The sequence below is a fragment of the Hirundo rustica genome, chromosome 4, assembly GCF_015227805.2.
Source record: "Hirundo rustica isolate bHirRus1 chromosome 4, bHirRus1.pri.v3, whole genome shotgun sequence".
Taxonomy (NCBI): Eukaryota; Metazoa; Chordata; class Aves; order Passeriformes; family Hirundinidae; genus Hirundo; species Hirundo rustica.
In genome coordinates, this window is record NC_053453.1 from 26659487 (window position 1) to 26672516 (window position 13030).

The following is a 13030-nucleotide window of genomic DNA, read 5'->3' on the forward strand; positions in this document are numbered from 1 at the left end:
AGCAGTGCAATTTAACATTGTCAATTACACATGGCCACCGAAGTTCATTTGCATACCCGATATGCAAGTGAAGTCAAGTAATTCCATGTGCACACTATCTAAATTGCACAATAGCTGAACTTAACACTGCAACACTGATGTAGCAGTTTATCTACAAAACCTAGATGCAAAAGATGTGCCCAGTCTTTCAAATGCAGTCCCAGTGAACAAACCAGTAAAAGGTATTTAGAAGCCCAAGAACACAGGTAAGTATCTAGAGGGATTTTTAGACACGTGCCTCACTCCCATTAATCACACAGAGCAGTTTTCCTCTGCAGGACAAGGCATTTTGCATGTGTTTGGCAGGTAAGTGTATTTTCATTTACGTCTTTGTTTATTCCTATGTAGAAGTGCAACATAGATCTACTTTTAAGAACCAAAATTTATTTTCAAAGGTAACTATGAAATATTTTTTTTAAATACTGAATTAAATGTTTTTGAGAAATATTTATAAAATATCAGAGGCTCTGGTGAGATGTTAACATTAAAAAAATATAATTCTTATCCATAAGAATTGTTATAGTCACATGAATGTAATTTTTTTGTAGGTGAAAACATGCATCACTGAGGCAGAGACCACTAAAGAGATTTTTCAGTGTGGAGTGAAATTTATGTTTGTGTTGAGAGCCAGCCCAGAAGCCAGACACTGCCAACAAATGTCTTTACTCTGAAAACACTTTGCTAAGGATAAGAATCAAATATATTGCTGGTGACATTCTCTATTGTGCAAGGGTCCTACACAGGTCTCTGTGTTATATAAGTCCTACTTAAATACTATTCCAAAGTTGCACAAATCTACTGCATGGGCAAGAAAGTTCCCTTGAAAAAATTCCTTGAGCGCTTTGAAAAGATGCACTTTACTAGCATCTATCACAGATTCTCAAGCAATACATAAATCTCGTGCTGGCCTCTGCACAGGGGTGGGCACCTTGTAGATTATCTCTCCTGTGTTGTAGAAATATTGGAAAATCCTACAGTGCTTAAATTTACATTATGCACAATGGGTTCACATTCCATACATACAAATTTCAAGTCAGTAAAAACATTAATTACTGAAATGTTCAAGATAAAAGGGACTTGAGTACTTTAGATTTTAGCTATTGACAACTTCTGGCCCCGTGCTGAAATCTTCATTCTACTGAAATTGAGAGAGACATTACTGACCTGAGTGAGGACAATATCTCACCCCATCTTTTCAACTGTCATCACTAGCCTTTCTTCTAACAGAATCTCTACCTCAGTCTCCATTAGTGAGATTTCCCAGTGTCAGACTTCTCAAAAACCTATCCCATTCTGAGGAAAAGATTCGAAACAATGGGAATCACGCAGCATTCTCACCTGGTTCACAGCCCTGGTACAGAATTTCAGGGCACATATACTCAAAAGAAATAGATGGCAAGTACCCTAAACGCTGCTTACACACCCACAAATTCCTCTGCTATTGTATTTAACTGTGCCCCATCTCTGCACTCAAGTTCCTGGCTCCTTGGCCATGTGCACCCTAGCATCGCCTCATGGGAGTGAACTGCCCAGACCTGCAGATGGTATCAAAGACTGAGAATATCAAAATAGGTTTCTCTAAAAAGATGAACTCAGTCTGGGACTGGACTGAGTGGATCCAATTCATTAACCAGGGTTCTTTGGTCATTCTTGAACAGTACCTAATTTGGAAAAAAACCCAAAGACTTGGAATACTGAATCCTCAGTCATCACCAACAAAACTGATTATTTCACCAGTTATTTTCTTGGTCATGATAATTAAATAACTCAAACAGGAGCAAATGAAAGAGCTCTGTAACTCTTAAGGACTTTATAGTAGAGTTGTCCAAACTTGGAGATGGTTCTGATCTTTGATCTAAATCAGAAAAATCAGCCAAATTTTCTTGCCTCTCATTTTCTCATGAAACTTCTAATCAGCCTGCTGCTAACTCTAATAAGGTACATGAACCCCCTTGTACTTCTGCTTCTACTTCCCTTACACTCCCTTCTTCTATCCTACCTTCATGGGGCACAGCAGTACGTAAGTAGGAAAAAAAAAAAAAAAAGTCAAGGAAAGTTATTTCCGTAAGAGTAATCACTTCTTCTGATATGCTTGCTTGGGACCACCGGTCCTCTGTGTTTTGGAGCCTTCTTTGTGTTGCCCTTAGTGTTACCCACCCCCCCACCCCCCCCCCCCCCCAAGCTCTTATTGTGTGGTGGACAATTTATTCAAGATTCAGGATCCTTCCTTTTGCCAAAACCTCAAGAAATTCTTCTTGGCTACCCTTATCCAACCAATTTGCATTGTGGGCTGCCTCACACTTTTTTTTCTGAACCTTTCATATCTCTAGTCCAGCTGTTTTGAAGAACTGGTTAGCACAGACCTCATCACCTGTCCTCACATACCTCTTGTCCCTGCCTTCTGATTGTTCGTTTCCTGGATCCATCTTTGACATCTGCCTTCACCTTGCACATTCTCAGCCCCATGACTCTTGGATTTTTTTTCCCTACACGGAGGACATGACCTGCTACCTGTGCAACAGTTTAACACAGCATTACCTCACTCCACTCTCTTACTTTGCAACAAAGGTTTCTCTTAACTGACTCTCCCCTTGCAAAGACAGAATGGAGTTCAAGCCATATGATGGACTTTAGATTTGTGTTTCAGAATGAGATAATCTGCTCCCTAATGCATCTCTTTCTCACTGATTTCTATGACAGGAAACTAACTTTGTCATGTGGCACTTCAATCTAGATGCCTACATTTTGCTGAACAAAATGAGAACACTTTTTCTCATGTTATGCCTATGATGACAAATGGATTTATGCTGAACTGGTGGTAGAACACTGAATTAATTCTGAACTTCACGGATTGCTTCTAAGCAGTTTGTTACAGGTCTAAAAGGAGAGCAAGTTTTAAAATGTTACATAGCAATGTACTTTTGTAACATCTCTAAAAGAAAGCCCAGACAGAAAAAAAAAATTCAAACCTATGGCATTTGATCTATTTTATGGTAATGATGATTGCATTGCATTGTTTACTCCTAGCAAAAAATCATCATTCTTATACATATCGGAGTGTAAGAATAGGCCCTGACTATGACCATATTATAGTCATTCAGTACTACATACTATAAATCTTCCTAATCCTGCGTGCATTGCAAATGTTTCTTTTCCATGCATGGCGTTTGGAGAACTCCTTGCTATATTACACCATTAAAACTACTTCCTTGCCCTTTACATTTTAAGAATGACTTCAAAGGTCATTGTTTGTGTCCCTGTGGGTATATATATTTAACAACAAAGAAAGGATATCTGGAGGGGTCTGCATAGCTTAGCTGATTATCACATGAGAAGTGAAACTTGAAGTAGTAACTTTAACAACCACCCAAAATGCCAATTTTAAAAAGTGAAGCTAACCCCTGCCACCTCAAAGATGAGCACCATCATGTCCTCATAATTACATTTGTAGGGGAGAAAAAAAAAAAAAAGAATCATGTGGCACCTGAGCTTTGTGTCAGTTTTCTGCCTAAATTTTATCTGAAACAAGTCACGTCGTTGAAATAGTGGGATGTTGGTTTTAAATGTTATGTTCTCCAGTGGCTGCAGACCTCTAGGCTTGGTCAGGCTGCTACTGAAGCTAATTTTGCGGTTTGGCAACCAATTCCAGTGCCTTTTAGTGAGTGTCAAAAAAAAAGAACCCGAACCTGACAAGAGCCTTAAAAAATGCCTGTAATCTACTAACGGTCTCACAGATGTGACACACATTATGAATCAACCCTATAAATCTGTCCCACGGAAGGATTTATTCTGCCTTGAATGGAAGCTCCCAGGGAAGAAGCTCCTCAGGATCCAAGTCTCTCGACCCAAAACAAGCTGTTCCTGAAGCGCCTTGCAGCCAAAGCGAATTACTCTTGGGGCACGGCTTTCATGCTCCCACTTCTCCCGGATAAACTTCCACACAGACCGAAGAGGCGGGAGGGCGGAGGGATCCCAGCCCTTCCCGCTTCCTCCTGGTTTTGCCGCGGTGGCACCAGCGAGGGTCAGTGCCAGCGGGTGCGGGGGCCTGCGGCGGCCCAGGCCACAGCCCGCCGCCTCCCGGCGCCGCCGCCCCGGCCCACCGGCCCGCATGACATCATCGGGACGGCTCGGGATCGATCCCCGCCGGCCGCCGGCTCGGGCGGGCGCTCCTCCGCGGCGGCCGCCGCCGCCGCCCTGCGCGCCGAGGGGGAACGCCGGCCCTGCCGCGGACGGAACGGGCTGACACCGCGTTCATCCCCGCCGCCATGCAGCGAGCGCGCTGACGGTTCTGCGCCGGCTTCGGGCTGCGCGTCGGGAAGCCGCTCCACGGGCTGCCGGGGGAAAGGTGCTGTGTCCTCACGGCCCCGCGGCGAATGCGCTCTCCGCGAACGACGGCACTTGTTAAGGAGCCCTCCCTGGCTCGGGGGTCAGGAAGAAGGAATTCACCGGGTGGGAATCGGGAGGAAGGAAAACGAGCCAAGAGCGGGAGGATCGAGCAGCGGCAGCTGAAGAAACCTCCCGGCGCCTCTCCTGACAGGCTGCGACGCGCAGCGCGGCGGGCGCTTCCAGACCCCCGCTGTAAGCGAATGGGGCGGGAGGGGGAGCCCAGCGGCATAAACAAGGAGCGCAGGACCTAATTCCATCCCCTCCCTTTCCTCACTGGCTTGCCCAGGCTCGCCAATAAATCCAGCTCGCCTGTACATCGCGATGGGAACGCGCTGCCAAGGAGGCTGCCTTCCCGTCGCTGAGGATGCTGCCGTCCCCTCACTGAGGAGGCTGCCGCCGCCGGGGCTGCCTGCGCACCACTGAGGACGCTGCCGCTGCCGCGGAGGTTGCCGTGCCCTCTCTGAGACGGCAGCGGCTGCCGCCGCCGAGCCCGCCGTGCCCTCATTGAGGCGGCCGCCGCTGCGTTACAGGGAGATTGTGGCGCTGCGACAGGGGAGGACGGGGCTCGGCGCGCAGGGGGGAGGCGCGGCGAGCATGCGCCGCCCGAGCCACTGACTGGATCCTCAGCCAAGGTACCCAGGCAAAAAAAAAAAAAAAAAAAAAAAAAAGGAATTTAAAAAAAAGAGAAGGAAAAAAAAAAAAAGAGAGAGAAAAGGAAAAGGATTGAGAGAAAGAAGAATGAATGACGGTAGAGAAGAATAGAAAAGACCGCCAGGGTAAAGCATCCCCCGGCGGCGGGAAGGAGCAGCTCTGGCATATGGAGATCTCAGGCACCAACAGGTAGGAGGAGAGGGGCTGGGGGCGCCGAGGGCTGCCGCGGCTGCAGGTGCGTGCTGAGAGGGCTCTCCCGCTCGGGGGCGCGGGGGTCGTTTCCAAAGTGGCATGATGGAAGAAGCCCTCACAGACAATGCCTCTTCCGCCCTCCCCAGCTCCCCGCAGCGGGGGGCTCTCGCACGGCTCCGGCAGATGCGGCTGATGCCAGGCAGCGGCACCCGGGCTGCCTTGCAGCGCGGCGCAGTCCAGCCCTGCACGGCCGGGCGCGGGGGAGCGGCCGTGGCCGTGAGTGCGTGTGTCAGCGGCGGTGTGAGTGCGGCCGCGGCGCGGTGCGTGTGCAGCGTGCGGGCTGTGTGTGCGGAGGCAGGGCCGGCCGCCGCGGGGACAGCTCCACGGAGGAGGGGGAGCGGCGGGAGGGGGAGGGGGAGCCTGATTTCATGGTCTTAAAACGATGCCATGATCTGATCAGCCTCTGTTTACACAGCAGCAATCAGGTTCTTTTGTGGACGGTAAGAATGGAAGGATTTTGCTGGGATTCAGTGGGAATATCCTTTGTACACCCGAGGTGGCATAGGAAACACTTCGTGTGAATAACGAAGGAGCCTGATCGTGCCTGCTGTGGCTCCTGTCCCTGGCTCCGGGGGGAGAAAAAAGAAAAACAAAACAAAACCAGGAGGGAAAAAAAAAAAAAAAAAAAAAAAAAAAAAAAAAAAAAAAAAAAAAAAAAAGCAGCAGCAACAAACAGTCGTTATTTTTATTATTATTGTTATTTTATTGCATGAAATACGTTCCGGTACGATTCACTGGGAGGTTTAATGGGAATCGCAGAGCCCTAATTAGCTTAAAAAAAAAAAAAATACCCCCCCCCCCAAAAAAAAATTATGCACTTATATAGGCATAACCAAAACTAGTCCTTCTGAAAGCATGGGCATCATATCTTGGCTGTGTTGCCTATTTTTGCTCAGTATTTACACTGACCGTTGCTTATTATGAATTATGTCGAGGCTTTAATGATTTGTATTAAAGCACGGGGGAAGGGGGGGAGGCCGGGGGGACGACACCCTAAAGCATACTGCTATCGACTGTCTAGATACCTGTTTCTCTAAAAGCCTAAATGATAAAATTATGGTTTATAGCAGGAAGGGAGGGGGATAGTGAATACTGTTTCTCTTACAAAATGCATAAACTAACATTGTGTGATTAATGTGCTTTGGTGACTTGGGTTAAAAAACATAAATTCTGCAGGGTTTCTTTGGGTGTGATCCATATCAACACAGCAGTTGCCTCTTAAAACATTGACAAATACTGTAGCCATAAAATAAATGTAGGTAATGTCAAAACATCTACAGTCTTTGGGGATTTTTTTTAAGAAATATGTCAGTGATTAATTCTTGGGCTTGCAAACTGGGAATCTTTTGATTCATAAAATCTCTGAGGCTTTAACTGTGAGATTATATGTGCTACCAAATATAAGGGACATTGGTCAGTTGTGAAACTGTAACAAGCCAAATCTGCCAATAGTCAATCATACTAAATAGTCAGTTAAAAAAAAAAAAGCCTCATGTTTTTTAAAAACAAACAATAGTACTCAAATTTACAACTTCATTTGGTTCTCCATAAATTAACATCTTTGATAGCACTTTCTGACATAATTTTGTGTTAACTTAAGAACTGATAGCTCGATTTTTTTTCAGATATTTTGATGGCATGACAAATCAGAAAGAAGAGGATGTACTGTATGACTAGACACAAGATCAGTTCTGTTTGTGGATTACATTTTCAGTAAGATGTATGGATCTATTTTTTCCTTGTTCTTAAATATAGATCATGAGACTTGACTGAGGCAATATACATATCATCCATCCATCTATGGCGAACTACAGCCATGCAGCTGACAACATTTTACAAAATCTCTCTCCTTTAACAGCTTTTCTGAAACTGACTTCACTGGGTTTCATAATAGGAGTCAGCGTGGTGGGTAACCTTCTGATCTCCATTTTGCTAGTCAAAGATAAGACCTTGCATAGAGCTCCTTACTACTTCCTGTTGGATCTTTGCTGCTCAGATATCCTCAGATCTGCAATTTGTTTCCCTTTTGTTTTCACCTCGGTAAAAAATGGCTCTACGTGGACATATGGGACTCTTACTTGCAAAGTGATTGCCTTTTTGGGGGTTTTGTCCTGCTTTCACACTGCTTTCATGTTATTCTGCATAAGCGTCACAAGATACTTAGCTATTGCCCACCACCGTTTTTATACGAAAAGACTGACCTTCTGGACTTGTTTGGCTGTTATCTGTATGGTGTGGACTCTCTCTGTAGCCATGGCTTTCCCTCCAGTTTTAGATGTGGGCACCTACTCATTCATTAGGGAGGAAGACCAATGCACTTTCCAGCATCGTTCCTTCAGGGCTAATGATTCCTTGGGATTTATGCTTCTTCTTGCCCTTATCCTCCTAGCCACACAGCTTGTCTACCTCAAGCTGATATTTTTTGTTCACGATCGCAGGAAAATGAAGCCAGTCCAGTTTGTTGCAGCAGTGAGCCAGAACTGGACTTTCCATGGTCCTGGAGCGAGTGGTCAAGCAGCTGCTAATTGGCTGGCTGGATTTGGAAGGGGCCCCACACCTCCAACCTTGTTGGGAATCAGGCAAAACGCGAACACCACAGGCAGGAGGAGGCTACTGGTTTTAGATGAATTCAAAATGGAGAAGAGAATCAGCAGAATGTTCTACATCATGACATTCCTCTTTCTGACCTTGTGGGGTCCCTATTTGGTAGCCTGTTACTGGAGAGTTTTTGCAAGAGGGCCTGTAGTACCTGGGGGATTTCTAACGGCCGCTGTCTGGATGAGTTTTGCCCAAGCTGGAATCAATCCTTTTGTCTGCATTTTCTCCAACAGGGAGCTGAGGCGCTGTTTCAGCACAACCCTTCTTTACTGCAGAAAATCCAGGTTACCAAGGGAACCTTACTGTGTTATATGAGGGAGCATCTGTAAATCTTTAGCCTTGTGAAACACTACCATTCTCTGCTAAGCAATTGTGGCCTGTAGCCATGTCTTGAGGAGAAAATCAAGAATGGGATGTCAGCAGCTGTAAGGATTTGGGCAACATTCTGCAGTCTTTGCAATAGCTCACCTCTAATCCTGTTTTAAACCTAAACATGTTCCTGCTGACCACTGCTGAAGGTTTGTAATTAAGAACAAAAGACTGAATTACTGCCCTGAATTTCTTTATGTGGTTGAAATCTAGATTATGAAAGTAGCAGGTGCTAAGTATCAGTGCTAAATGCTGTGTATATCACTACATAAAATAAGAACATCAAAAAGATTAACACTGGACATCTTAATAAATTAAGTTGATATGAGGTTAATGTGTTGATAAAACTAATTTTAGACATCTGAAGACCTTTAAAACATTTCATACAATTATTATTTTGCAAAGACTGAAAACTGGGGACTCAAGTACTGTAACTGATTAAAGATGTGCCATGCATTATTGGATTATCACACTTACAAATCTGTTTGCCTTGTGAGTAAGTTTTGGGGAGCATTCCAAAGCAGTATTTTTGTTTAGATTTTGACTTTAATTTTTTTTTCTCCAAATATATTACTCTTTCTAATTACCATTTTCCTTAACAGTGAAATTACTAACATTTAACTGTATTCTGTGTTTTTTGCTGATTTGGTATAAAGTTTAATAGATTCTTATTTATATTTTTTAAAAAGCTAGATATCAGTCTGTTAGGCAACGTTAATGATAATATCCAGTCATAATTGAACAGTTATAATTATACAGAATAAACACATGTTGCCTTAAAGGGTTATCTAGTATCTTCCATTTTGTTTAGCATTAAAGCAAATAAGCAAGGAAAATTGAATCAATAACTCTGGTCAGTTATTTGGGAGTGCATGAAAAATCACTTAGTCCTCTTTTTTCCTTTTTACTCCAATGGTTCCCAAAATCAATATGCACATCATTGGGATTATATGATTTATTTTTTTTTTCCCCTAGGTGTGCTGCCCTTTCTAGTTTGTTCTGAGAAACACAGGCAGTTGATGTATGTTTATATTTTAAGACAGCTGTCATGGGGAGACCGCAGCCTTAGTATGATATCTTGCACAATTTGTGAAGCATTTATTCTACTGAAGGCACAGTCTTGTTTATATTTTCTGCACATTTTGGTGTATTGGTTGTTTTAAATTATTTAAGTTTTAACTTGTGAAAGCATATAATATGATTTCTTAGTATTTTAGAAATACATTAGAGTCTGTGAGTCTTTCCTTCTTTAAGATACAGATGTGTGGATTTCAATATAAAGTTGCATTTGCCAAAATTTACCTGTGTAGCTTGTTAATTTTCTTGGAATAAAATTTTACATTTTTCCAGTTATACAATTAACCTTTTTTATTTTGTCTAGTGAGCTAGCATGAAGTACTGAGAATGTAGCCATTATGAATTATTATCCTTTGCAGTCACTGTATTCCCAAAATGTAAATGCATGAATGATGGGGACCACAGGATTGATAAATTATATTATCTGCAGTAGCACTATTGTGTAGTTTATCATAATTACCCATCTATCTGTTCTAATATGTCAGTTATATTTAAAGTTACAACACAGTATTGGACATTAACTTCACAGTTTAATTTTGGGAAATGTGTATAACTGAAGCACAAAATCATGAGTTGATCAGTCATAAAGAACACAGGTTTTTCTTAATTTTGGGGAGGGACAAGAACTAGAGGTCTTAATTCAGTACTGATATATTTTGTCCTTTTTTGTAGTTTTATGGACCAGCAAGTTAACATATACATACATGAGCAACAGTCAATAATGGAAATGCTGAAATTTGTATGATAACCTTATACAACATATGCAACAATTCAGACAGTTGTGTCTATATGTGATCAGACAACTTGATCAAAGATTTGGTGAGCAATCTGTTTGACCTCACTTACACTTTTATACTGAGGTTGATTGGTTGAGAGGCATGGCTTTATATACTGTGTTGAAACAGAAAAATTGCTAAAATAATGAGTCCTTATCAGTATAGGAATGTTTCAGAACGTGATATGAAATGGGACCAATAAACGTCTACCAAAAGGACATTTTTATTACTCTGAAAAAGGCTTTGAAATTAAGGCAGTTAAGCAATTGTCAAAGACAGCAGGAGTGAATAAAAACTGAACCGTATGTTGAGAAAAATTCTGAAAGTCATCCCACTTAAGTTTATTAAAAAGTTGATTGGCAATAACTTCAGTCTAATTTCTTTAAAATAGTAACCTTTACAAGGAACATTGATATTACATATTGTAATAAAGAAGTACATATAAATAAAGTTGTAAATAGTATATAGTTGTAGAAGTAGTCAGTTCTGATGATTAGCCAGAAAATTTTCAACTATGAAGTTTCAAAAGCTGCAAATCTGGGGCCTGACCTAACTCTTAATAAAGTCAGTTGGTGTTTTCCCAAAACTTCATTTGGAGCAGAACCAGGCCCTAGCATTTCTACAGTAATATACTTCTGAAATACTAAGAAGGCTGTATTTACTATGCAGTGGGGGGAAAAAAAAAAAAAAATTAAACTATTTCCCTGGAAGTTTTGCAAGCAGCAACTAATGTAAATTAAAATAATAAACAGTAAACAAGTCTGAAAGCAAATATTTTGATAAATGTTTTTCTTTTGATATGAATATAATTCCTTTGGCCATATAACAATGCTGTATTGCTACCTGAGAAAGAGCAGGTACTTTTTATTAAGTGGATTTTTAGAATTGTGCCAGTAAGAAAGCTTGTGACATAAGTATTTAGTTTTATTTTTCTCCAGCATTAAAAGGACAAGGGGATGTTCAGTGAAATTAAAAGCCAACATATAAAGTAGGATTTTATGCAAAGTTATTACTCAGTGAAACAGACTGGTACAGGATGTCAAGTAGTTTAGAGGGATTCCTACAAGAACTGTATGTATACATGAATTAAAGCAATGCTTGCACTTTTTACCATCAGTGTCATTTTGATCCTAGTCAGCATATCAAAACTAATGTATTAAGGTATAAATTCAAAGGAGCAAGAAGATTCATTCCAATTCAGTACACTGTAGTGTCACAGTATGAAAAGCCTTTTGCTTTCATTTTAGTACAGGAGTTAAGCTATTGCCAAAGATAGACTACGGGACTGGTAGCTTAGTCCTTTTCAGAATAGCAAAGAATATCACATTATTTTATATCTGCATTGATCTTTAATGCTCATGGGTAATGTGAAGTCAATAGTTTTAATTTTCTGATGAGAGGGAAAAAAAAAAAAAAAACAGATTCCCTGAAGAAAAGGCTGTGTACGCCTGTTCCTTTCCTGCCCTCTGTTGTCCCACCAGCCCTTCAGCAGCATCTCCATCAATCCTTCTGCAAGTGTAAATGCTTCATACACTGAGTATTTTATTTCTCCTGCTCCTTGAGAAGTGTCTCAGCCAGTCCTCCTCCCCAGCAGATCAGCTCCTGCAGCAGCTTCCCAGGGTTTGTCAGTGTCTGGGTTCCCTTCCTGAGGATGGAGAGGGACTGCCAGTTCCTTCCAGCTGCCTCTGTAGTTCATGGCTCTTAGGGCACTTGGCTAGCACACTGGGTATCTCTGCCTTTTGGCTTTGCTCACGAAGTGGATGCTGTTTATATTATGCAGAGAAAAATGAGAATGGGGAGGGGGCAGCAGGAAACAACTTTACTTCTCACAAATTTTTAACAAGGAAACCACTGTTTTTGTTGCATTGCCCAAGAGCATATTGTATTTTAAAAGCATAATTGGTGTAAATTACCCTCTACATAAATAAAATGTACAGTTAGCCAATAAAGTCAAGGGGTTTAGTACAGCTACAAAGTCTTATTATAAAATGGCTTTTTGTCAGTCTCTAGGCTTTGGGGGAGGAGGAGTCCACTCTGTCTCTGTGTTTTTAAGTGCATTGTGTTTGTTCACTTGTTTTGCTTTTCCTTTGACTTTCAGGCATGTCAACATTTTATTTATATTAATAGGAATGCAGTATTGCAGCAGGTTGTTATCACTCATGGGTTTAAAAAAGAATTAAAGGGAACTCTGCTGATTTTGGAGGTGAGTTAGGGAGGTATTTTGTCAAGTAATTGGTTTTTAGCAAATGTTAAATAAACCTGTGGGCTGCTGGGCTCTTGCATAGTTACACAGTTACACAGTCAGTTCTTGATTACTAAAACTAGCAATGGAGTAGACTAACCCACATAAAGGTAACACACAGGTGATACAAAGCATGTCCACAGTAGGTAAGAACTTCTTATGTGTATTACATTTATCAAAGAATGTAGTTAAACTCAAGTAAAAAGTGAGATCAGAAATTCAAAGAAGAATGGTGGGTGTTTTTCCTTTTTTTTCTGCTTTGTTTTAGCATAGCACTGCTAATCTGCAACCTGGGTTACACACCCACATACAACTGAGAGTTGCCTGTACAATTCTGCATAGCACATAGGCAACTTCCTTCTAATTTATATTCATTGAGAGCTCCATGCTACTAATCTGATTGACTTTTCAGAGAAAAGAGAAGGATCAGTCTGAGATACTGTTCTTCAAAATTAAAATTCAGTAGAACTTCTCTGCTTTTGTATACTGAAGTGATTTTGAGTGTGAAGAAATCAGTGATTTATATCAGCAGTAAGTATACTCCGGCCATGGCCATTAAAAACAGGACAAGATGACATTTTGCAATGCACATGCAACAAATCAAAGAGTTTGATATTATACACCAAGACTTTATGTGAAT

The 13030-nt window shown here is 41.6% G+C and overlaps 1 protein-coding gene across 1 annotated transcript; it reads left to right on the plus strand.

Moving 5' to 3' along the window:
* The first annotated feature begins 5135 nt into the window (after window positions 1-5135).
* Window positions 5136-9646, plus strand: GPR85 (G protein-coupled receptor 85). Its single transcript, XM_040063460.2, has 2 exons — window positions 5136-5265; window positions 6954-9646. Exon 2 carries the CDS (start codon window positions 7129-7131, stop codon window positions 8239-8241), a length of 1113 nt encoding a protein of 370 aa, XP_039919394.1. The 5' UTR covers window positions 5136-5265; window positions 6954-7128; the 3' UTR covers window positions 8242-9646.
* The last annotated feature ends 3384 nt before the right edge of the window (window positions 9647-13030 follow it).